Genomic DNA, 26543 nt, shown 5'->3' with positions numbered 1-26543 from the left:
TTGATTCGACAAACCACTGGACCATTCGTGATTTATCGCAAAGTCAATCGTTAATTACGACGGATTGACTTTTAGGCTAAAACTATTGAAAAATGAAACCACAAAGGGTTAGGCAACTTACAGAAGCTTAGTGCATGACTTAGAATGATATAGGAAAGCTTTGGAGCTCCAAGAATGATCAGAAGGTAAGTTTTGAGGTGTGTTTCACTTATGCACAATGTCTTGCCTTTTATAGTGAAAAACTTGGCATAGGATCATCACAACTCAACCTACAATGGAGCATGGATGATCAGCAGGTGGCCCTGGATGTTAGGGGGCATGTAGAGGGCGCCCATGCTTTATTTATTGCCTATATGATCGTTCACAACTTCAAACAACAAGTCTGTCCAAAGTTTCTGCATCTGGGACTTGTACGCGGCCCGCATTAGATTCATGCAACTTGTACGCGGGCCGCATGAATCTGCATGTCAGGAAACGTATCTGCAGGAGGCTCGCGGCCCGCTTTAACTTATGTGTTTCACTCAGGCGGGCCGCCTGAGGCCTGTTTTCAAAGATTTTTAAATCTTTTGTAATGATTAACCGAATCTTTGGTAATTAATAACCTGACCTTTCGGGTTTGAAGGGGTAACTTTGCGATTTGGCCCTCGGTTAATTACAATTAAGGGCCTCGTGTCTTTTACCCGCACTGTCAAGTCCCCGGTTAATTTAATTACTATCCGGAAAGCCTTAACTTTCATTGCTGACGCTTTTAACCCCTCTCGTACGAATTTGATCATAACTTTCTCGTTTTAAAACGGAACTTCGCGAAATTTATATAGTACATTCTAGTGAGCGTATTTTACTGTTACAAGCCTCGGGTTCGTCAAAGGGTCACTCAGAGGTATAATTAAACATGTTGACACAGTTAACCCCTGCAGCTTGTAATCTCTCACTTTCTTCCGCGTTTCGCTTCCGTACGATCCATGATTTATTCGTTTGAAGGCACGAGCATCGCTTAGGGTTATTATACAGTATATTTACCCTTTGTTGACATTTATAACCCTCGAATTTACATACTTTCCAAGGTTTGTCAACTTTAGTCCTTTATTTAATATCTAATGCCACGTATAAACTCATGACACGTGTTAACACATCATTGGACACAAAATTTCGAGGTGTTACAACTCGTTAGTAACTACTACTATTTTGCCGCATTAGACCATTACCCCTATTTAATTTTACATACAAACTAACAATTCTATATAACTACAAAAACAAGTTGGATGACTAGTGCCATGATGCTATATGATAGTTGGTCATTGGTCAACTTTTTCAAGGTTTTTTTTGGTGTATTTTAGTAAGTTTTTGTTTACCATTTAACATTTAGTATTGTCACATACAATCCTTCAGTTTTTTATAAACTTTATAATCATTTTTACGTGCTTATTTATATGTACGTGCCAGTATAAATTAAGTTGGTTACGTTTCTTTGAAAATGTGTAGGCTCAGATATAATATGTGGTTTTTTTGTACGTTTTCAGTTAATCTACGTTTTTGCATAAATTTTATTAGGGAATTGGTCTATGGTAATCCCAACTAGACGTCATTGGCCATTGTCAGTCCCACCTTTGAATATTCCCTATGTCAGTCCCACCTTTCACTTATTTTCCATCTACCCGTTAAGTTTTTTTTTTCCTGAATTACAAGCTGACATTTTAGGGCTTTTGATCAGACCGAGGATACGGGTCGAATGATGTAAAACTTACTTGAAATCGTACTCCAAACGATGAAAACGGTGTTTCAATTCGGGTGTTTAAACTTCCAATTAACAAAAATCAAGTCGTTTGAAACACCATTCTGAGGTAAGTTTTATATCAATAGACTCGTATTCTCGTTCTGATCAAAAGCCCTAATACGTCAGTTTGGAATTCGGAAAAAAAACTTAACCTCGTTAAGTTTTTTTTAACTGAGGACCGGCGGATGAATAATAGGTGAAAGGTGGGACTGTCATGGGGAATATTAAAGGTGAGACTGACAATGGCCAATGACGTATAGATGAGAATATTACAGGCCAATTCCGCAATTTTATTTTACAACAAGTTGGGTCAAATATAATATGTTTTCATTAGACTTTATACAATTGACTTACTTTACGTTTCGGCGCCACCGCAACGCGCGATACCATTTTTAACTTAAAATACATAATTTTTTTTTCTTATTTTGTATGTGTCGGTATAAGTTCAGGCAAGTGTTTGATGTACATTTCTTTCGCAAATAAGTCGGACCATATATAATACGTTTCCGTGCTTATTTTTAGAGTAAATTACAAGTTTTGTCCTTTATGTTTACATCAAATTTCAGGCGCTGTCCTTTTGGCCAAAAGTTTACAGGCGGTGTCCTTTACCTTTCAAAATCTTGCACGTTTTGTCCTTTAGACCAAACCCAGTTAGATTTTTTGGTTAAATCTAGTTATGTACAAGGCACATGAGGGTACAATTGTAATTCCACCTCCCAAGGACTATTGTGTAAGATAAATTATATCAAGGGGCTATTATGTAAAAATAAAATAAAACAAAATAATTTAAAATATTATTTTTTGTAACCAGATATATATATCTATTTCTAAAATTAGCAACCACCTATCTCCACCACCATCACCCTTCACCGCCACCACTACCACCCTTCGTCATCTACAACCACCATCTCCAAATCAACTCATCAACCAAAAACCCCAAAACTAATAATCAAAGTGAAACCGACTGTTTCTAAGTAAATTCTCACATAGCTTTTGCTTTACAAGTTTCCACAGGCAAGAAAATGCCCAAATTCCTAATTTTCTTTCTGTTGTGATTCAACAATCAATATTTTAAACATTCGATCAGCATTACAAAACTCCGGCAGAGCAGCTGTTTCAACAACTTTAAATTTCAAATCCAGATCCATAACTATATCGATATGAAACAATATCAAATCCAGATCCTTAACCATATTGGAACAAATATATACACAAATTATCGAGATCTTCAGTGAAGAGAAACGACGATGACGTTGGATGGTGCGGCGGTGGTGGTGTTCAGTGCGATGGTGACAGTGGAAGGTACGACGGAGAAACGGCGGTGATTGCCAACAGTGACGGCGGCATTCCGGCGATGTACAAACGACGGTGATGGTGGTGTTCAGTGCAAACAGTGACGGCGGTGTTGATTGCCAATAACCGATTGCTGAAAGTAACAGAGACTAAGGAGGGTTTTGTAACCCTAATCGATTGAAGTAACAGAGACTAGGGAGGGGAAGTATTTGAAGCTAAAATGCAATCTAAGGTCGCCGGAATGGCAGACGGAGAGATTCGCTGGAAACTGGACATGAGGGGGCTTCTGTAATCGCTCATCTTGTGTACCGTTTCGATTGATCTCGCCGCCGGGGAACAATTTACGAATGGAAACGACTTCCTGCTACTGCTACTCTAGGGTTTACCTTTTGTGTTTTAGATGAAGAGAGCGAAGAGAGAGAGAGTAACTTTATATTTGTTTTTTATTTCTCAAATTTGAATAAATAGTCCCTGAAAAATAACTTTTTACAAAATAGCCCATGGGAATGTGAATAGACAAATATGCCCTCATGTGCAATGCACATGACCAGATTTAACCAAAAAATATAACTAGGTTTGACCTAAAGGACATAACGTGCAAGATTTTGGAAGGTTAAGGACACCGCCTGTAAACTTTTGGAAAAAAAGATAGCGCCTGCAATTTGGTGTAAACATAAAAGACAAAACTTGTAATTTACTCTTATTTTTATGTACATTTTTAGTAGATAAAGTTATCGGGAATGAATAGAAATTATGTGGGCTTATGCCCGCGCAGGTTCGAATCCTGCCGGTCACGGTTTCCTTTTTTTCCTTTTTTGCTTTTCATGTCAAACCGTTTTAAAACCCAAAACATCTATTTTTTTTATTCAATCAAACAAACAGATCTCGGATTTCTTCACTTTGATCGTCTTCATCTCCTCTTCGCAATCGGATTCAACTCACTACTGCAATTATCAATTAGGTCAATTTCTATTCATTATTTTTGCTTATTTCGTTGTTTCTTGTTATGCGCATGTGATTTGGAATTGTTGATCTTAATTTAGATACTGTATACGTGCAGGATAGTTGTTTTCTACTAATTTCGTTCAGTGCCGCAATTTGTTCATGAATTAGGTCAAATTTTATTCAATATTTATGCTGATTTTGTTGTTTTGGTTATGAGCATGTGATTATCAATCAGATACTGTATAGATTACATGCTGGATAACTGTTTTATACTAATTTTGTTCAGTGCTGCAATTTGTTCATGAATTAGGTCAATTTTTATCCAATATTTATGCTGATTTTGTTGTTTTGGTTATGAGCATGTGATTATCAATCAGATACTGTATAGATTACATGCTGGATAACTGTTTTCTACTAATTTTGTTCAGTGCTGCAATTTGTTATGTAATTAGGTCAATTTTTATCCAATATTTATGCTGATTTTGTTGTTTTGGTTATGAGCATGTGATTATCAATCAGATACTGTATAGCTTACATGCTGGATAACTGTTTTATACTAATTTTGTTCAGTGCTGCAATTTGTTCATGAATTAGGTCAATTTTTATCCAATATTTATGCTGATTTTGTTGTTTTGGTTATGAGCATGTGATTATCAATCAGATACTGTATAGATTACATGCTGGATAACTGTTTTATACTAATTTTGTTCAGTGCTGTAATTTGTTCATGAATTAGGTTAATTTTTATTCAATATTTATGCAGATTTTGTTGTTTTGGTTATGAGCATGTGATTATCAATCAGATACTGTATAGGTTACATGCTGGATAACTGTTTTATACTAATTTTGTTCAGTGCTGCAATTTGTTCATGAATTAGGTCAATTTCTATTGAATATTTGTGCAAATTTTGTTGTTTTGGTTATGAGGATGTGATTTGGAATTATTATTGATTTTTGAACCAGATACTGTATACATGCTGGATAACTGTTTGTTACTAATTTTGTTTAGTGCTGCAATTTGCTCATGAATTAGGTCAATTTTTATTGAAAATTTATGCTGATTTTGTTGTTTTGGTCATGAGCATGTGATTTCAGAATTGTTGATTATAAATTATATACTGTATAGCCTATAAATGCTGGATAGTTGTTTTTTACTAAATGTGTTATGTGCTGCAATTGGTTCATGATTTAGGTCAATTTTGTGAACATTTATCAGAAGTTTGTGATTTGTGATTTTTTATTTATCTGTTTTTGGTTCATGAATTAGGCCACTTTTGTGAACATTATCAGAAGTATGTGATTTGTGATTTTTTTTTTATTTTTAATTTTTTATTAGTAAATTTGATTTTAGAAGAGTACTGTTTTACGTTGTTGTGTTATTACTACAGGACATTGATTTTAGCTTTTTGATGGCATCATCTAGCAAAAAGGTGCATAAGGTGGAAGACGATTCAGAGGAAGAAGAAGAGGTACAGATGATTGCTAATTGCTACCTTTTTACAACCTTTGTTTTACAATTTACATTAATCATTTACAACAAAAATTAGCTACATTGGTAATGAAACTGGCCAATTTTTTACATAAAAAATTGTATAACTGCTACCTAAAGAGGAATGCATTTTGTTTAGTTGCTAAGGAAACCAAGCTTTCTTTCTGAAAGCATTTTGTTTACTCAATATATTTAACGAAGAAAGTCAGTAGTGTTTCCAGTATCAAGCTGAAAATACAAGTGATTAGTAGTTGTCCCTTTGAAAGAAGAATATCACCCAGAGTAGATACAGGACCTAACCATTACTTGATTGTTTATTACCATGCAGTTTGAACACTTTGATGACTATACCCTAGCCTCTTCATGGGAAAGGTATTATATATATCTGCCAAACTTTAATGCATATTTATATTCTGGATCATTTGTCATTTTGAAGCAAGGAAAAAGTAATTTTGCTAAAACCGTTATTCATAGGTTCATATCTGAAATTGAGGCTGTTTGTCGACAATGGCTAGCAAGCGGTCCCAAAAATTTGTTGGTACGCTTCATGTAACGAGATACTCCAGTATGCATATTTGTTTCACTGACCCATGGAACCATTATACTTCTTATATTCAATATGAATTTTAATTGTTTTTATATACATATGTGTAGGAAAAGGGAGCTGTTCCGTCGGGGGAACCAAAGAACTTGTATAAGGTCAAATCTGAGCTGAAATACGCTATGAAAAATTATTGCATGGAGTACTACTTTGAAATTAGCAATGCGGGTATACGTGAAAGTTTGAAACTCCTTTTCACGTTTCAGTGTCATCATGCTCTTTTTTGTTGCTATTGTTATTAATTGTTATATTCATTGTTGCATGATGTCGATCAGGAAAGCCTGCAGATTGGAATTCCTCTTTACATGACCTGCAATTGTCTTTTGGCGTGAAAGAATTCATGGTATTAAACTATTAATAGTTCATTATCTTAACATTCATATCATCATATGCTACTGTTAAATGATTACATATCAAGGCACTAATGTTTAAGTGTAACCAGGTGATTGCACCACAGAGTGCCAATGGGGTTATTCTTGACTCGCCAGAGGCTAGTAAACTCCTGAGCGCAGTTGCCATAGCCTTTTCAAATTGTTCCAGGTGGGACTGTTACATATAATAGTTTATACTTCTATCATTATGCTAAATAAATGATTGAAAAACAAAATTAGGGCTGTAAACGAACCGAACGAACAAGGCCGTGTCGTGTTCGTTAAGGAAATTTTGATGTTTGTGAACTGTTTGTTGAGCACATGACGAATAGAATTTTATGTTCATGTTCATTTGTTAAGGAAATTCAGTTGTTCGTGAACACAAACGAACACAAACAAATCAATTTGAAAATTAAAAAAAAGTACCTTTCGATGATCTTGGGTTCAATGTCGATTGAAGATGAGGCTGAAAGAACCGTGATGCAGGGGAAACAACGTTGAACATTCAAAGATTTCAAGATGAGGCCGTAGGGTTTCAACTTTCAATATGTTTAGATAAGGGTTTACGTTTTACTATTTTTTTAGGGGGTGTTTGGTGTTGCGTTTTCAAAATAGATTATGCGTTTTCAAAATAGATTTTGCGTTTTCAAAACTGCGTTTTGAAAAAGCATGTAGGTACATGCTTCTCCAAAACTGTGTTTTGGAGGCAGATAATCACTTTTTCATCCAAACACTTTTTTAGATTATTTATGTTTTACAAACGCAATAATCAAATAATCACTTCAAAACGTAATCCCAACCACCCTCTTAATATAATTAATAATTTATGTTTAGGAGAGAAAGTAAAACTTAAGGGGCAAAGTAAAAAATATTAAATACGTCAAATTTTTTTAACAAATGAACATAAACAAACGAAAACGAAGGAATATGAATGAACGTAAACAAGCATAGTACCGAACGTTCACAAACGCAGTCGAACGGACGAGACGAAAATGGACGAATATGAATAAACGTAAACAAGCATATTACCGAACGTTCACGAACGCAGTCGAACGGACGAGACATTTGTTCGTCTTCGTTCATTTAGTTAATCGAACGAAATTTCTTGTCCGTGTTCATTCATTTACTACACTAATGAACATGAACGCAGTTCGGGAACCGTTCTGTTCGTTTACAGCCATAAACAAAATTTTAATAGATTTTTACCTTAAGAGTTCTGATTCTATGAACACTTTAGTTTGTGGCCAGCATTTGTTCCGGTGCATGATCCTTCTAGAAAAGCTTACATTGGGATCCAAAATATGGGTACGGTTTTTACTCGAAGATTTGAGGGAGATCTTATCGCTACCCAGGTTCCAGTAAAACTCATGCATTTGGAGGGGTTATATGAGCTTTTTGTTTCTAAGTTTGTAAGTCACCTCCTCACAATGTTTTTAAAGTAAAATATATTATGATACGATTCATCAATTGAATTAATTACTAATGCTGCAGGCTTTCTCGTCATCAGACCTTTCAACACATTTCTTCAGAGTCCATTTCACTATGAAACTAACTTATAAAACTCTTCCTTACGATGATGATAACGAAGAGATAAAGTCCGAGTATGAGATGAACGAATCTGGACAGGATAACGGTGTTGATAACCGTAACAAATTACAATGGGATGATGACTGTCCTTGGAGTGAGTGGTACACTGCAGAAGACCCCTTAAAAGGTATAATATTTCAAAGTTTTGTTAACTCATGTATATTACTATATTTTAGAAATTGGAATTGTTTCGTTGGTGATATATGGATAGAATGTATGCAGCTTTTGAACTTATTGCCACGTGGGATGAGAAAACGGTTGAAAGCTCCATGGAGATGGCTGAGCTGGAAAATGTTTCTATTCATGAAGCTCATAAGTGGTTCATTGTTCCCGAGTTCTCTTCTTATCTGTAAGTAGTTCTTTCGTTGGTTCTTTTTAGTTTTTTCACCACACTTTATCATATTCTTTTAATGAAGTGACGTATTTTGTTGTATAGCATGGGTGATTACATGGGACACATGGTTGGATTTGCTTCACAACTTGGGCTTTTGATCGATGCATTGGCTATATCATTGGATGTTAAATTCATGGAAGATTTTGTGTCGGGTGTGTGTGCGTGTGATTATTTTTCTGTCAAATAGTTTTCGATTATTCTACATTGCTGACTTCTTTGTTATAATTCTTTACAGTTGAAACATCAGGATCTGACAAATTGAAGTCATCTGCAGTAGTTCCTCCACCCACAGTTCTTGATCGTGTGCTCAAAGATCTTTGTCATGAGGGTGCATTTTCCTTTTTTTTTTTTTTTTTTTTTTTTTTGCGTTTTAAACTCTTTACACACTGTTATGTCTTCATGGAATGCACACGTGCTCAAAGTATGCCGTTTTTTGTGTTTTCGTTCTTTTTCTTCATTCTGAAGTAGGTGGATAATATTAATTAGAGTAAAATGCCATTTTTGTCCCTGAGGTTTAGCCAGTTTTGCGACTTTCGTCCAAAGGTTTGTTTTTCCTCATCAGGTCCAAAAGGTTTGAAATCTTGGCATTTTCATCCACCTCGTTAACTGCATCCATTTTTCTCCGTTAAGTCAGGGGTGTTTTTCGTCTTTTTTTTTCGTTAAGGGTATTTTGAATACTTGTACATTATGCTAAATGCTTGTACATAAAGTGAAAAAGACCGAATTGCCCTTTAAGTTAACAAAAGACGGAAATACCCCTGACTTAACGGGGAAAAATGGATGGAGTTAACGAGTTGGATGAAAATGGCAAGATTTCAAACCTTTTGGATCCAGATGCGGAAAAACAAACCTTTGGACGAAAGTCGCAAAACTGGCCAAACCTTAGGGACGAAATGGCATTTTACTCTGTTAATTGTCAATGCCATATATCCTATATAATAATACTCAAATTTCATGACAGGACCTGAAGTCATTTCGCCTGAAAGCAGACACAAAAGTTCTAGAATAATAAAGGGTGCTCCGTTGGAAACTCTGTTTGCTCAGTTTTGCTTACACTCATTATGGTTTGGAGACTGCAACATACGTGGTAAAGTTGGTCAAAATCTGAAACTAGTAAATCAAAACTTTTATATATTTCTTTTACTAAAATGTATTATTTTATGTTTAGCCATTGCCGTACTATGGATAGAATTTATCAGAGAAGTTCGTTGGTGCTGGGAAGAATCACAACCATTGCCACGAATGCCAGTCAATGGCACCATTGACTTATCAACCTGTTTGGTCAATCAAAAGTTGCAAATGGTATTACATTGAATTAGTTCTAAGATAAAAATATGTGATATTTCTTATATTTATTATACTTAGTAAAATGTAATTTTCGTCCCTGAGGTTTGGTCAGTTGTGCGACTTTCGTCCAAGGTTTGTTTTTACGCATCTGGATCCGAAAGGTTTGAAATTTTGCCATTTTCATCCGGCTCGTTAACTCCATCCTTTTTTCTCCGTTAAGTCAGGCGTATTCCCATCCTTTTTGTCAACTTAAACGGCAATTCGGTCTTTTTCAGGGGATCATTGGTCTTTTTACATAAAGTGAAAAAGACCGAATTGCCCTCTGAGTTAACAAAAAAGATGGAAATACCTTTGACTTAAAGGAGAAAAATGGATGGAGTTAACGAGCCGGATGAAAACGGCAAGATTTCAAACCTTTTGGATCCAGTTGTGGAAAAACAAACCTTTGGACGAAAGTCGCAAAACTGGTCAAACCTAAGGGACAAAAATGGCATTTTACTTTTTATATTTATTATTATTTTCAATATGTTTATGTTTCTCAGCTTGCAATTTGTATCGAGAAAAGACGTCAGCAGCTTGACAGCCATCAAGATGGCGTTGGTGACAGCAATAGTGATTCTCCTAGTGTTGAGGTAGCGTTTGTTCTTTTGTTCATAAGCTACGACGTCATCATATAGAACTATAATTTTATATTAATGTTTTGTTTAATGAAACTTCAGGCTAGTGATGTGGCTAATGAGGATTTATCTCATACGTTGAGGGCCAAAGAAAGTTTAATTAAGGAAAGTCACAGGTGAAGTAAGCAAGTGAGCTCTTCTCGGTGTTTTTAGTTATTGAACACTAATCAGCATACAGGATGCTAAACAATTTTTTAAACGCGTGCACACAACTTAACTTACTCTATATGTTCTGTACATGTTCAAAACACCCCTACACTTTCTAAATTGACACCTACACTCCCTATTCTTTAAGTAAGTTACACATTCACTTCTAACTTTTGGTAATTGACAATTTTGCCCCTATAAACTTTTCTACTTAATAACTTGACACCTCATTTTGTTTAAATTACCTTTACGACTTTACACCGCAACGTGCGACACATTATTATACTTTTTTTATCTATGCCTAACCACGTTAATGCCTAAATTACTTTTACGACTTTACATCTCTGTCTAAATTACTTTTACGACTTTACACCGCAACGACCGAAACATACTTTTTTTTAATCTATGCGTAACCACGTTAATGCCTAAATTACTTTTACGGCTTTCCATCACTGTCTAAATTACTTTTACGACTTTACACCGCAACGACTGAAACACACTCTTTTTTTTATCTATGTCTAATGTCTAATTACGTTATTGTCACGAAAGTTACGTGTGTAACAAAGTCAAAAACGCGTAACGTCACGTGCGGGCACCACATGTTAATGTCTTCATCATACACTGTAACCGCAATGCTTATATAGATTACGTTGAGTTAGATCATATACATCGAAACACGCTTTTTCATATGGTTAATGCATCATATAACATGCTGCCAGCTATAAACAACTAAGGCGTCGCCGCCGCAACGCGCGACCTATGGCAACAATCTAGTTTTTTTTTTTTTTTTTTTTTTTTTTTTTGTACAAATGAAAACATGTCAGTACAGATTCCCATGGTTTTAAAGCTCTCGGATGTTTTAAAATTGTCTTATGATATATTTTGCAGCACTTCAACTTCCAATGCGAATTTAGAATCTTCAAATAATAATAATATGAGAAGGGGATCAGCAGGGGTAGTGGAAACGATGATGCTTCTGAACTCACCGAACTATATGCATGCACCATTCACTCAGGTTAATCCATTTTTACATATTGACTTACTCCTTCACAGTCAATAACCTGCTATTTTTTATATGTTTATTTTATAGGATCCACCAATTATGACGGAAGATATGCACGAAGAAAGGCTCCGGGCAGTTGAAGTCTTGGGCGATTCATTTGTAAGTCTCACATATTCGTGATGTAAGGATTCTAGATGTTTGATGGAGTGTTTGGAATTTTCTTTTGGAACTAATTATTTTATTATCTCATGTAATTAGAAATAAAAAAATTATTTAATGTTTGGATAAACAGATTACGCTTCTGATTAGCTGAGTATTGGTCAAATAATCAGTTTAATATGAGCAATTATCACAGGGTGATATAAATTATCTATTACGAGAAACTTTTTCTCCCATTTCATGATACCTCTCTCCCTTTTCTTTTCTGCCAAAATTGCCTTCTTTTTTATTCATCGTTACTTTAATAATCCGAAGAGTATGGCTACTGTGGTTTATCAAAACTTCGGATTTGGTCCCTGGTTTTCAAAACTACACGGATGCTCCATGTGGTTTGCACTTTGTAACGCATTTAGTCCCCAACTTTTTCCAAAAGTACTTGAATGATCCTTGCGGTTTGCACTTTGTAACGCATTTAGTCTCCAACGTTTTCCAAAAGTACATGGATGGTTCCTGTGGTTTGCATGTTGTAACGCATTTAGTCCCTAACTTGGACCTGCTAAAACCTTTAGATTTGTTGGCTGAGGACTAAATGCGTTACAAAGTGCAAACGGCATGGACTATCCGTGTACTTTTGGAAAACTAGGGACCAAATCCAAGATTTTGGTAAACCACAGTGACCATCCGTGTACTTTAATCAAAATTTGCTAAACATCAGGTTACTCTAGTCATAGTACCTCTCTTTTTTCCAGTAAAAATCTTGGTTTTGATCATTTTATCTTATCAGTTTCGTAAAAAGCAGAATTTGCCAAACACTCAAACATCTTATTATCTGATTATGAAAAATGCAAAAGGCAAAATCCACATGCAAACACTATTTTCTACACCCTGTTAACCACTTCCAAAATTTACACACACCCAAACACCCACAAAGTAACGTTTTTGGATTCTTTATCTGCAAAATATTTATTGTTGAGTAGCTTCCTTTCTAAAAACTGATAATTTTCTTGTATAAATTGTCAGAACTTCTCGGGCCAGTTGGAGAAGGACATCCTATCTTCAGGTAACAAACACAATTCTGTATTTGATTAGTGTTAATAGATTGTCACGTTATGATTTACCGTTTGTTTAGAGTGGCTATTTTGACATACTCATTAACGGGTCAATTTGGATTATGTTTATTATGTATACCTACAATCTGAAGCTGCGTCTACGGTAGCTTTTTTTGTGTCTGTCTTTTTGTGCCTTTTTGTTTTTTACCTAACTTTTAGGATTAAAACTTACAACCCCTCAACTTTTTAAAGACTTTGTAATCGAGTTTTACGTGCTTATTTTTATGTACGTGTCAGTATAAATTCAAGCTGATTTACGTTTCGACGTAATTTTTTTTTTGGGAAATGAGTTGGGTCAAATATGATACATTTTCATGCTTATTTTTATGTACGTTTTTAGTTGGTCTATGTTTTGACATAAATTTTGTTCGAAAACGAGTCGGGTAAAATATAATACGTTTTTATTAGAGGGTATATATTCGAGTTATTTTATATTTCGACGCCGCCACAACGTGCCGTACCATTCTTTAAGTTAAAAAAACATTATTTTCTTACGTGCTTATTTTTTATGTATGTGTTGGTATATATTCATGTTGGTTTATGTTTCAACATAAATTTATTTCTCAAATAAGTCTGGTCAGTTATAATATGCTTCCGTGCTTATTTTTATGCATGCTTTCAGTTGGTCAACATTTTGACATAAATTTTGTTCGAAAACGAGTCGGGTAAAATACTAAAATATAATGCGTTTTCATTAGACTATATAAATTGAAGTTACTTTACGTTTCGACGTTTTCGCAACGCTTGGGGAAATTTACTGGTTCTCTACATGTCAAACGTGTAAAAAGTTTGCTTGATAGGAAGCACGTCAAATGGATTAAAAGGTTAAAAGTCCCCCAACTTAAAACATCATTAATTATTATTTCAATAAAGTTAGATTATTATTGAAATATTCTAACTTTTCTAACCATATTTCATGCACTAGTTATTACTAAAACCGTAGCCATTCGAATTTCGACCCACTCATTTTTCGTCTTTTTTTATTGATGCCTTAACTTTTGGTATTATTATATGTAATTTAAACCAGATATGTCGGCCTTTAAAGCTGCAAATCCAGAAGCTGCTTTCGAAGATTTTATCCGATGGCATTCCCCTAAAGACTGGGAGGATGACTCATCATCATCATCTTCTAGAAAGAAATGGCCACCTGGCGGAAAACTTTCAGAGAGAATGTCAGATCCCGGGAATTCATGGCGCAAAATTTGGAACGACGCACCTCCTTTACCAGCTTCAGAGCAAAAGCCACTTATGGATCCAAATAGAGAAGGGGAAAAGGTGCATACAAGCATAAATAGTATTTAGGGTAAATTGCATTTTACATCCTTTAAGTTTGAGCAAAATTGCAGGTGCTATCCTTTAACTAACAAAATTACACTAGATGTCCTTTATGTTACAGTTTCTCATCATGCGGTGTCCTTTTGCCCTAACCCAGTTAAATTTTTATGTTGCTTAACATGTGCCACTCACATGAGGGTATAATGGTCATTTTCACACAAAATATATCGTCCTCTTGAAGTTTCATGGTTAAAATATAATAGTCATTTTCACTTAAATTTACAAGTGAAAATGACTATTATGCCCTCATGTGAGGGGCATGTGTAAAAAGTTAACAGAAAAACTAATTGAGTTAGGGCAAAAGGACACCGCATGATCAGAGACTGCAACATAAAGGATACCCACTTAGAGCATTCACATTGGAGCCTCTATTGTAGATAATATAGAGAATATAATCAAGGGCGGACCTAGCATAGAACAAGGGGCAACCCCCGTTGCCCCTTGACGCTCCGGCAGTTGTGTAAATTAGTGTAAATTTTGGAAAAATTTGACGTTTTTTCGATTTCGCCACCTCTTTTTATAGAAACGTTGCCCCTTTAGGTTTTTTCTAGATCCGTCACTGAATATAATAGTAGAGGAAACAACAAAAACATCACCACATTGGAATCTCAATAATAGAGGAAAATATATAGAAAGTAAAGTAACTTCGATATTTAGAGGTTCATATTCAACTGTCTATATTTCTATTGTGAGTGTGTAGGAAAGAGAAAAATAATAAAATAAGTGTTTGTGAGTAACAAATAGATAAAGATAAGAGAGTCGAATGTGAAATGTTTTTGAAAATTAACAAAATTTACAGATATGTGTTTTTTTATATAGATGGAGATGGAGGCTCCAATGTGAATGCTCTTATCTAGTGTAATTTTGTTAATTAAAGGACAACGCCTGCAATGTTGCTCAAACTTAAAAGACGTAAAGTGCAATTTGCCCTAGAATTTATATATTTAGAATTTGAATTTCATATATTATTCTAACTTCCAAAACCTTTTACTCCAAAGATACTTCATTATCTGGAAACAGTTCGTCCACATCAATTGCTTGAACAAATGGTCTGTACCGCTTTTCAAGCATCAGCGGATACTCTTAACCAGACTAACTTTGGTGGGTTAAAAAACATGACCACAAAAATCGATCAGTTATACCCCACTTTGGCTTCTGCATTGAGGCCGTTGCAAGGTAGGTATCATTTTTTTTCTCTCTTGATATTAATTTATGTTACGTGTAATCTATTGGGGTGCTTGGATTTGCATCATGGAACTTATTGTCGATTTTCACTGCCATTTTTGTCCCTAAGGTTTGGCCAGTTTTGCAACTTTCGTCCAAAGTTTTGTTTTTCCATATCTGGATCCAAAAGGTTTGAAATCTTGCCGTTTTCATCTGGCTTGTTAACTCCATCCAATTTTCTCCATTAAGTCAGGGGTGTTTCCGGTTTTTTTGTTAATTTAAAGGGCAATTCGGTTTTTAGGGGTATTTGGTTTTTTTACATAAAGTGAAAAAGACCAAATAGCCCTTTAAGTTAACAAAAAAGACGGAAATACCCTTGAATTAACGGAGAAAATTGGATGGAGTTAGTGAGCCGGATGAAAATGGCAAGATTTCAAACCTTTGGACGATTGCAAAACTGGCCAAACCTCAGGGACGAAAATGGCATTTTACTCTTCTGGTTATGATTATTTATTCAAATAATTTGATTCTATATCATACTTGTTTAAATAATTATAATTTGCCAAATGCTCAAATAGTTGATTTACAGATTCTGATAATCTATTATCATATAATCAGTTTCAAGATGCACATGCATCCAAACACTCCCTATGTTATCAACCTTATATAATTTAACTTTGAATTGTAGCGAACAAGTTACCTGGGGATCCTGAGATAATCGAGGACTTGAAACGACTTTGTGTTGTTTTTGAGCACGTGGAGAAGCTAATAACGTTAGCAGCTTCTCTTCATCGCAAATTCTTGCATGCACCACGTCTCTCACAAACTATTTTTAACAATTTCTACAACTTCTATTTACCCAAAATGGGAAAAGCCTCAGTTGGGGGAGATACAAACAAGGTATGTCGCCTAGGGATGGGATTGGTATAGTACCCGTACCGGTACAGTACCGAATTTGAACAAAACTAGGTACCAAATACCGTACCGAATGTATTGGTACGGTACCGGTACGGGTATTTCGGTACGGTACCCGCTTTGGTACCACTTTGTTGTTATTTTATATTTTTATTTTTTGAGCACTCGTACGGGTATTAAATAGGTAAAATCGACACGAGTACCAATACAGTACGGTTACCAAATAGGTAAAATCGGTACGAGTACCAATACGATACGGGTAGCACCAAATAGATAAATCGATACGAGTACCATAAATACCATAATACGAAATAAAACATAATATAAAAATACTTTTAAAGCTCTATCTAAAATTCGGTACCGGTACCCAATTTTACCCGTACAGATACCGAAAGTAAAGAATACCGAAATCGATAAACCTGGGTACCGATACATGTACCAAATACCTAAAATCGGTACGGGTACAGGTACGGTTAACAAAGTATTGGTGGGCCCGTGAAGTTTCCTTAGCGGGTTCTCGTAGCAACAAACAAATAGCTAATAAAAAGTTGTTTTGTCAGGAATTAGTGAATAAAAAGGAAGAAGTAAGGGTGAACGAGAGAGATGTGGTAACAAGTATGTTCGTTCAACCATCGGCTAACCAGTCTTGGAGGAAGGTGTTGAGCATGGGGAATTTATTAAACGGGCACGAACCTATAACAAGGGAAATTGTGTTCTCATTGCGTGATCGGATGGACAGCAGTTACCATGCTCCCAAGAGTCAATGGAGTCATGAGCAGGAAATAGAAACTCACAGGATGTACATTTGTGGCACTTCTAATGATTTAAGGGTAGCTTTATCTGTTACCTCTTGTGATTGATAGATATGTATTGTTATCTAGTTTGTTTTATAAATTATCCATTCATGGTGTTAATTTGTGTTCAAATTAATATGACACTTTTTTATAAGGTTTTATTTACGTATGTATAGTTTGGTCTAATCATAAACATAAGGCAGTTACATGCGTTGCTGAATAAAGTTATATACAAGTCCAAAGGCGCTCGTCTAATAGCAGCTGCAATGCGGCATTTTTGGCACTCACTGACAAGTAACCCACAGACGTTCATATTGTTTGGATCTGTCCGTGACTGTTTGTGGCTATAAGGGGAGGGGGGTGGTTCACTAGTGATAGATTCTATCACTTCCACTGTCCAATCAAGTCATGGCATGTGTACAACCAATATTCTATCACTAGTGATAGAAATGTAGGGGGGTGGTATCACTAGTGATAGAATTCTATCACTCCCATTTTTTTTATAATTTTTATTTTTATAGAATTTGCCACATTTTCTTCCATGTACACGTGTTGTAGTAGGGTGCTCCCATTTTCTTCCATGTACACGTGTTAGTAGTGAGAGCATGCAACATGCAAACATGCAGAGGTTTATAGAACTTGCCACATTTTCTTCAACGCGTTATACAATTAACGCGTTCTAAATATAACGCGTTGTGGCTATACCGGCGGCGGTGTTACGTTATGTTTTAACGCGTGATAGGGGTGGTATAACGGACCACCCCGTGTGCCCTAAACAAGCTCACAAACAAGTTTGTGGGCCCCTTTAGTTTTTTACATTTTAGTCATTATTTATCATTTCGTTATAATAGGAACTTTTATATACTTAATACGAGTGAATTTCAAGAATCGTCCTTTATCTTTATGCTCATTTTCAAGCGCTGTCCTTTATGTTCAAAATTGACGAGTTTTATACTTTATGTTTTCAAATCATACACGTTTTGTCCTTTAAGCAAAACTCAGTTAATTTTTTCTGTTAAATCTGATCATGTTCAAAACACATAAGGGCAATTTTGTCAATTCATATTTAGAGGGACTAATTGTGTAGATAATATAAATAACCAACCATTTTAAAAAATTAAAATCTTACAAAAAAAACTTCTCCAGCTCTTCAAACCTAACTCCATCTCTTTCTTCTCTGCAACTTCTTCATCCCCGGCCACCGCCAATTCCAGCCACTGCCAACTCCATCTCTTTCTTCTCCAAATTTTTAGCAACTGCTACCCTCACAAATCCACATCATAAAACCCTCCTCCCTTGATAAACGAGTTAATTACTGTTTTCGTCCCTGTGGTTTGTTAAAAATCACTATTTCAGTCCATTAGTTTAAAAATTGCGATATCAGTCCCTGTGGTTTCACTTTGGTAACCATTTCAGTCCACATCGTAACCATTTCAGTCCCTGTACTAACATAATAAATGGATTGAAATGGTTACGAAAGTGAAACCATAGGGACTGAAATGGTTATGAAAGTGAAACCACAGAGAGAGACTGAAATCGGCATTTTTAAACTAATGGGCTGAAAAAGTGATTTTTGACAAACCACAGGGACGAAAACAGTAATTAACTCCTTGATAAACCCTAGTTGCATACACAGTAGTGCTCGGCCGTCACCGGAACTGATAGCAAGAAAGTCCAACAATGGACCAAAGGAAGTCAATACGTGTCTGATATTTGCAGACTCCATTAGAAACCTTTAATCGGTTGTTGAAATTGATATCAATTCTTACATTATTATCATTATTATATAAAATTGTTGTTTGAAAAAGCAAAAGTTAGTGTGAGATTTGTTAGATCTGTTACCGAGATGAGGAAGGAGACGATCGGTAGTTATAGATTTGGATTTATAGATGTAAATTTGGTGTGCCGGAGCTGTGGTGGACGAAGGGGTGGTGGTGGTGGTGGAAGGAGGCTGTGGTGTTGGAAGGGGGTGTGGTGGACGAAGGTGAATATACAGTGTGTAATGAAGTGTGTGAATGGAAGGTGGAGCTAAAATGTACAGAGAAGGGGATAGAGATGAGATGGAGAGAGACGGAGTGTGTTAGAGAGAGAAAGATATAATCATATTGCTATATAATTAATTATTTATTTTCTTTAAGATGTATTATTTTAAATAACATGGTAAAAGGACTAAAATACTTTTATGTGCAAGGCACATCACCAGATTTAACCAAAAATATTAACTGGGTTAGGTTTAAAAGATATAACATGCAAGATTTGAAATCATAAAGTACAAAACTTGTCAATTTAAAAGACAAAGGACACTGCTTGAAAAGAGGTATAAAAATAAAGGATAAAATTTGAAATTCACTCTACTTAATACTTTGAATACATTACTTGGTTATAGAAAATAAATGTAAAAATATGGTTATTGTATGAGAAAGATAATGATGAGTGAATGATAGATGAATTGTGTGATAAAAACATAAGATGAAAATGTTGAGGTAATGATGTGATGGGTGATATGATATGCCAACGGATAAATGACAAGTCATTTATAACGGATGGTCTAATAAAAATACTCGATCAACGTTAATGGAGCAGTGGTCTATTGGGGAAGCCAAAGCTTTTAAAACACCTGGGAAAAGGGGAAAGTCTCGAACAGACAACAATTATTATAAGAAATTTGTCGTTCATAAAAAAAATTACTCGATTAGAGCTGTATATTCAGTACAAAATGAACCATCACTAATGCTCTAGTGGTGGCCACGGATATTTAAGTTCCACCTATGGACTCGGGTGAGTTTTCCCCTTCAGGTCTCAAGTTTGAGTCTGGGTGATAGGGGTTTCTCATTGAGGGGTTTAAATTTTGGATCTATTGTGCGAGGTGGCTCTCTAGCGCGGACACAGTTAAGACAACGTATGCTAGACCTCCCGACATTTACGAATAATTCACACCTTTCAAAAAAAGTACAAAATAACAACTTATCATGTATTATAGGTTTGGTTCAGACCGATTAACTTGGTTCGATAAGTTGTATACATGCTTAAGTTGCACTCGTATTTTTTAAAAATCCTTCCAAGCTTGTATTTTAAAACTTTTATAACAACTTTAAATTTGAAGCACAATAAATGAAACTTTAAATCGACTTAAAAAAAGAGTATGGAAATTATTCAAAATGGTTTCGTTTTCAAGACGCTATGAAATCTTGAAGGCTAAATTGACCATCATTTTCCACTACTACGTGATAATCCGTCTTGTGCTTCATTTAAAAGCCAAAATCACATTTGAAAACGATCATAAAAAGTTTGACTAGGACTTTGACACCTTTTGTAGAATGCTAGTGGGATTTTCTGTGTTTGATCTAATAAAACCAAAAAATATAAAGTTGTGAGTTACAAAGTTATATTGCGTATGGTACCGTTTTTGTATTGGTAGCGAGAGAATATCAAATTATATCAAAACCGACCTGTATCGAAACCAAAAAACATAAAATGAAAACCAGTAGTCATACCGATATTGACATGTTTTCCATGCGGTATCGATTAAAAAAAACCTCTATTTTTAATACACCAGTGTTCTTAAAAAAATTATACTGGAATATCGAGAAAAAAAAAATTGAACGTAAGTAACAAAAGTTATTAGACAAAATTTTATATAGTAGAAGATTGACTGGTTAGAGCATTCACATCCACTCCACCATATTTTCACCCTAAATTACACTTAAAAAACACTACATTTTCTCTCTCCTTTTCAATTAAATAATATTTTTTATACCTTTATCATTACTTTTCTTACTCCTCCACTCACAACCACTTTCAAAATATATTAAAAAATTATAGGGGGTGAACAGTGTCCCCCCAAATATACAGATGAACAGTAACATTTTCTTTCTCCTCCACTCACAATCACTTTTATACTCTTTATAATATAAAAACTCTACACACAGATTTTAATGGAATGGATGTGAATGCTCTTAAAGATATATAATATATAAAATAGTACATAGTAATATTAAAAACAATAATGCGACATGATGATTGATGAGCGAAAGCATTGTGAGTACCACCGACGTTGTCAGTACATATATTAGGCTAAATTTGTGGATATTTGAATTCCTAAACATAAATTAAGGTTTGAGTAATATCTTTTAATCTTAACAATAAAACATGAAAAACAAATTATGAAATGAGGAATTGATGAAACACAGGTTAACGCTGAGGTTAATCTGTAGGATCGTTTCTTCTGCGGGTTCAATCTCTTTCTCTGTTCGTGAAATGGCCGAGATCCTGCAAAACAACAACACCGTTAGTCTCGTTAAGAGGGGAATATAGGGGTTTCCCTCTTAACCAGGCTCCGACGTGAGAATAAGTACTGTTCCGAGGGAGAATAAACAGTGTGTGTATAGAGTGAGAGTTTAGAGGGTAGAATGAATCAACTTGAATGATGAAGGGTCCTATTTATAGCGGAGGGTGAAGGATGGAGGAGCAACCGTGCCAGCTGTCGTAGTGCGCCAGCTGTCCGACCAAGGGGAATATCCTCTTGGTCTCCTCTGCTGTGGTCAGTGTAGTGATACACGTGGCGCACCTACATTTGTCTATGCTGGAGATGTCGTACTGGTGCTGTCGGTCTGCTCTTTGATTTGCTGCAGGCTTACATGGCGCTTGATGACTGGTGACACGTGTTGTCCTTTCTGTCGGAGGAAGCATCTTTGGTGCCACCTTGATGTCTTCCAGAAGCTTCTGGATTCGCTTGCTGATGTGGGCGCCATGTAGGATAAAAAAGTGGTGTGGTCCTTGCCATGTGGGGAGGGAATTGGGACCATACCTCTTCAAGTCCCCCCAGTCCAGTGTATCTTCTAGTTGAGTTGATCGTCTAGGAGGGATTCTGGACTTATAAAGGGAAGTGGTTGTTGGTGTTGTTGTAGTACATGTTATTCTGCATGTAATGGTAGCATTGCGTGTGGCGTGTTGGTGACCTTGCGAAGGTGAGCTAACTGGACGCACGACACGTGGTTTATTGGTAACTTTGCAAAGGTGAGCCAACTGGACGTATGGCGCATGGCATGTTGGTAACTTTGTGAAGTTAAGCCAACTGGACGTACGGCGCGTGGCGTGTTGGTAACTTCGTGAAGTTGAGCCAACAGGACGCACGACGCATGGCGTGTTGGTAACTTGGCGAAGTTGAGCCAACAGGACGCACGACGCATGGCGTGTTGGTGTTTTCTTCTTTAGGAAGTTTCTTGGCTTGGGATAGAGACAACTGATGTGACTGTCTGGTGTCCCTGTCTTATCGGAGGTGAACAGGCGCTTTTTCAGTGGTGTCAGTTGCTTTTTTCCACGTTGTCAGATGTGTGCCGCCCACGCTCCCGAAAAAGAGGTGACGGTTTCTCTCTTATCCGACGTGTCTTGTCCCCGTTGGGTGACTTTCTGCATTCCTGACGGCCACTACCTCTCGCATTAAATGTAATGGGTATAAATATAAGGCGGTTTCCTCCAGCTCCTTCACTTTTCAAAATTTGAAGTTCAGTTTTCTCTCATATTTCTTCAGCTTTTCTCCTTCTTTAAAGTTTGTTCATATTATCGTTCTCATCTTGCTTCGATATGTCTGGAGCGAATCCTTCGTCGAAGAAAAGGAGGAACTGTTGGAACTTTTGAGATCGTTCATACTTGTGCTGGATTAGTTTTTTTGTTTGTAGCAAATCCATTAGTATAAGGGCTTATTTTTTAATTCTCTAGAATTAGAATTCCTGACTTGGTGTAGTTAAGATTCCAGCAAATTTATAAATTTGCTGGCAAGTCAGAAACACTATATATAGCCCTAGTATTGTAACCTTGTCAAGCTTTTGGCTCTCTTAATGAATATTGGTGTTGTTTACATTCAATCATTGTTCTTGTGCTCTAATCTAATATCCAAGGTGCTTTATTGATTTACACTATTGTTTGGATTCAATACAACACTTGTTGTATTCATTAATCCATTAGCTTCACCTTCATCTTTGATCATTCTTAACTTTTTCATAGTTCAAACACTTAATCAATAGGTGTTTTGGGCTAAAACAACCAACCACTGTGATCCGGATTGATATTGGGATCTACAATTTGGTATCAGAGCCTTAGTGCTCTTGATTGTTGTGTTCTTGTTGAGATTTTTCATAGTTTTGAAGGTTTTTCAAAAGTTTCAAGGTTTTCAAATTTTTGGACTTAAAATGGATTGATTTGGTGCGTTTAATCGATAGGTTGTTGTTAATATATGATTAGGGAGTCATTTTGGACATTTTGATGCATCAAAACAAGGTTTTTGAGCTGTTTTTGAGTGATTAGAGGGTTTTAGTTCGTGTTAAACCCTCTGTCCAGCGAAATTAATATGAATACAGCGAACAATATTTGAAGATAGCGAAATTAAATTTTGAATTCAGCGAAAATATTGTTGAACATAGCGAACATAGCGAAATCTTTTTGAAGCTCATCGCATGATCATTAATTTCGACGATCATCATTCGAGCGAAATTATTGATTATCGGCGAAATAGTGTCAAGTGACCCTGTAGCGAAATTATCGAAGGCGACTTCGAGAACTGTGATATTGAACCACAACGTTCTTATCACGGTAATCGGCGAAATTAGTCAAACTAACGTTTGTGTTACTTGTATCAGCGGAATTAGCTTGTTCGCTCGTGCAGGACATCCTCATGTACCAACGAAGGTAGGAGACCAGCGAGATCTACCAGCGAAATAGTCAGTGTCCCTCTAATTTCCGGCGAAATTACTACTGTTACCGGCGAAGGTGCTCTCCAGTGATTTGTCAGCGAATTTATTCTCTGATCAGCTCTCTTTTGTCAAAAATCAAGCCAAGATGTCGTTGAATCAGCTAAGTCCAATTGCTCAAGCGGAACTTGAGACCGGAACCACTACTAGGCCACCAAAGTTGAAAGGGGCTGAAGACTTCAACACTTGGAAGACTCGCATTCAGTCGTTCTTCGAGTACACGGACTACAATCTGTGGCTCTCTGTCACCGCTGGACCCCACATTCCAACGGTTGTTCGAGGAGATGCGGTAGTTGCTAACAATGATGCAACCACCTTCACTGATGAAGACAAGGCTCTAATCCAACGTGATCATCGTGCATATGTTGCCTTAACCATGGCACTGTTAACTGATGACTGCAACATGTTTGAAGAACACCGAACTGCAAATGCACTCTGGAATGCATTGATTGAGTATTATGAGGGAAATGAAGAGTTAATCAAAAGCAAGAGAGACATGGTGCAGAAACAATACGACATGTTTTGTGGAGTTCGTAGAGAAAGTCTTTCCGATCACATCAGTCGCTTTCTGAATATGATGACCAAAATGAAGAAGGCGGGAAATCCTGTCACAAACCGTGCTGCAATAAAGAAGCTGCTAGATTCACTCCCCAAGGAATGGAGTCTTCAATGCATGATGATCAAGAAGGATTTCCTCAACAATCCAAATCCCGTCACTCTGTCCGACTTAATTAACACCCTAAGAGCCTTTGAAATGGATGTCAACAAACGAGAGATGAACACTGCTGGTTACCCACCAAAGTCAACTCAAACCTCTGCTGGATTGAAGAATGTGGCATTTCTTGCTTCAGGTGGCATCAGTCCACAAGCTTCTGACTTAATTTACGCCAACGCTTCCGCAAGTGCATCGAAAGCTCCACAACCTAGTGAGAAGACTATCACGGTTGGTGATACACAAGCGTTGAAAGTGTCGACTGAAAACGTGGCACTTTTCAACATGTTTCTGAGCAGCTATGAAGCTTTGATGTCTGGAGAATTGAAGAAGGAGATGTTCACTGCTGAAGACATGTATCAAGTTGATCCAGATGACATGGAAGAAATGGATTTGAAATGGCAAATGGCCATGATCACTTTGAGATTAAAGAAATTTCAAGACAAAACAGGAAAGCGTTTGGGTCTTGGAAAAGCTGGTTTTGATAAATCCAAATTAAGATGCTACAACTGTAAGAATCTGGAGCACTTCAAGCGTGACTGCCCCTTGTTGAAAGAAGTAAACATTGAATCAACTCCTGCTGTAAAACAAATCACCGTTGAAGAAAACAAGAACAACGCGTCTCCTAGCACGCCAAAGGCTCTAGTCGTCGAAGACTATGATTGGAGTGAAGAAATTGCTGAAGCTAAGGAGCAAGTCAACAAAGCTCTCATGGCAAAGATCTCAAGTGAGTCCTCATCGAAGCAGTTTGAGATACAGACAGCTGGAATTCCAAAAGGAGACAACAATGCTGACAAAGGTCTGAAAAGCATTCTCACCCCCATGGAGAGTGAGACAAAAAAGAAGTCAGGAGAAGCTGAGGAACATGTTTCTGAAGAGGCATCTGACCAGAAGAAGGGCAAAGAAAAGGTCCCAGCAGCAGCTATGAAAACAGAATCTTCAAAAGAAAAAGCTGACAAAGATTTGGTAAACAGTATTCCACATAGTTTTAAAGTAAAGCTATGCACACCTGCATGCGTTGATGTCGTGGCACATTACAAGTCTCTAAATCTAGAATTTGAGAGACAAAAAGACAAGGCTTTACCATTTAACAATGAGCTTAAACAGAACGAGGCCGCATATCAGAGAAAGTTGAATTCAACTTTAGCTGAAATGCAAACTCTAAAAGAATTTGTTTTTAGAAAAGATTTTATCATCAACGATCTCACAGAAAGATTAGAAAAAGCTTTGAACGAAAAGAATAAATTACAAATTATAATAGACAAATGGAATGTCAGTCAAAAGGCCTTTACTGACATCAAAAACTGCCAACGACCAACGTTTGTGAAAGACGGGATTAGGTATAAGGACAGGCACGGAAATGAAAGAAAACTCTTCTTTCCACCACATAGCAAAAACTATGTGCCTATGCCAACTCCTCATCCCGAAAACGATCTCATCAATGAAAAGGCCTCTGTTGAACAAAATGAGTTTTGTGAAAATGAAACAACCGCTAACTTTTCTAAAAGTAATGCAGATCCAATTGTGTGTAAAGAAGATGTGTGCGATGAGGATGGAGACTGCGGCGGTTCAAAAATAGGAATAGGTTATTTAGGCGACAGTTATTCCACCGTTATCTGGTTCGCCTGGAACTGTTCTAAGAAAAACAATATTCGGGATGAATGTAATAATTTAATTAGGATGGATGACTGTAATGGCCGTGTGGCTAAATTTAAATCTTCGGATGACTGTAAGGGCCATGCGCCTACATTTGAGACCCGTGATCGTGAACATTTTGTGTCTGAATGTCATGATTTAAATTCTGCCTTTTGTGATGATAAAATTGTTTGTGAATCTCCCGTATTTGTGCCAGAATTGAAAAAGAATAGCTTTGGAAAATTCCTCACAGAGGAAATTCCAGAATTTATTCCGTCTCGAACAGGTATGACAGATTCAGATAAGAGTGTCACTGAAGATCACTGTAATGAAGAATCAAGCATCACTGCCTCAGAAGATAAGCAAAAATCAGAAAGCTCAAATGAAGATCAAACAACAGATGGTG

At 36.4% G+C, this 26543-nt stretch overlaps 1 protein-coding gene and 1 long non-coding RNA gene across 5 annotated transcripts; one reads left to right on the top strand and one right to left on the bottom strand.

The window, feature by feature from the left end:
• Positions 1–3875: 3875 nt before the first annotated feature.
• LOC110873259 (rab3 GTPase-activating protein catalytic subunit) lies at positions 3876–17213 on the top strand. 4 transcript variants are annotated; one of them, XM_035976793.1, is made up of 24 exons: positions 3939–4028; positions 4128–4180; positions 5401–5481; positions 5830–5873; positions 5976–6039; positions 6156–6270; positions 6378–6445; positions 6545–6642; positions 7711–7882; positions 7965–8187; positions 8283–8409; positions 8497–8606; positions 8690–8782; positions 9416–9541; positions 9623–9756; positions 10284–10374; positions 10456–10534; positions 11454–11580; positions 11656–11727; positions 12748–12787; positions 13864–14111; positions 15170–15347; positions 16024–16235; positions 16811–17180. In XM_035976793.1, exons 3-24 carry the CDS (start codon positions 5422–5424, stop codon positions 17108–17110), a joined length of 2781 nt encoding a protein of 926 aa, XP_035832686.1. In that variant the 5' UTR covers positions 3939–4028; positions 4128–4180; positions 5401–5421; the 3' UTR covers positions 17111–17180. The 4 variants fall into 4 exon arrangements, with proteins under 4 accessions (XP_021977883.1, XP_021977884.1, XP_035832686.1 ...); XM_022122191.2 differs by lacking the exon at positions 4128–4180 and having other exon boundaries at positions 3876–4028; positions 16811–17213; XM_022122192.2 differs by lacking the exon at positions 4128–4180 and having other exon boundaries at positions 3876–4028; positions 10284–10373; positions 10461–10534.
• An 859-nt stretch (positions 17214–18072) lies between these two features.
• LOC118481074 lies at positions 18073–19171 on the bottom strand. Its single transcript, XR_004864314.1, has 2 exons — positions 18627–19171; positions 18073–18371 (listed from the first exon to the last, which is right to left on the bottom strand). It is a non-coding gene; the product is annotated as an uncharacterized LOC118481074 (long non-coding RNA).
• Between the last annotated feature and the right edge of the window lie 7372 nt (positions 19172–26543).

Source organism: Helianthus annuus, chromosome 8 (genome assembly GCF_002127325.2).
Source record: "Helianthus annuus cultivar XRQ/B chromosome 8, HanXRQr2.0-SUNRISE, whole genome shotgun sequence".
Lineage (NCBI taxonomy): Eukaryota > Viridiplantae > Streptophyta > Magnoliopsida > Asterales > Asteraceae > Helianthus > Helianthus annuus.
The sequence above is the reverse complement of the archived record's forward strand: the minus strand, read 5'-3'. Positions and strand labels throughout refer to the sequence as shown.

Bases quoted from the DNA above. Each gene is read 5' to 3' on its own strand.
- LOC110873259 (XM_022122191.2), top strand. From the start codon at position 5,422: ATGGCATCATCTAGCAAAAAGGTGCATAAGGTGGAAGACGATTCAGAG. The intron at 6,643-7,710 runs GTGGGACTGTTA...TGAACACTTTAG, and splicing joins GCCTTTTCAAATTGTTCCAG to TTTGTGGCCAGCATTTGTTC. The intron at 8,607-8,689 runs GTGTGTGTGCGT...AATTCTTTACAG, and splicing joins CATGGAAGATTTTGTGTCGG to TTGAAACATCAGGATCTGAC.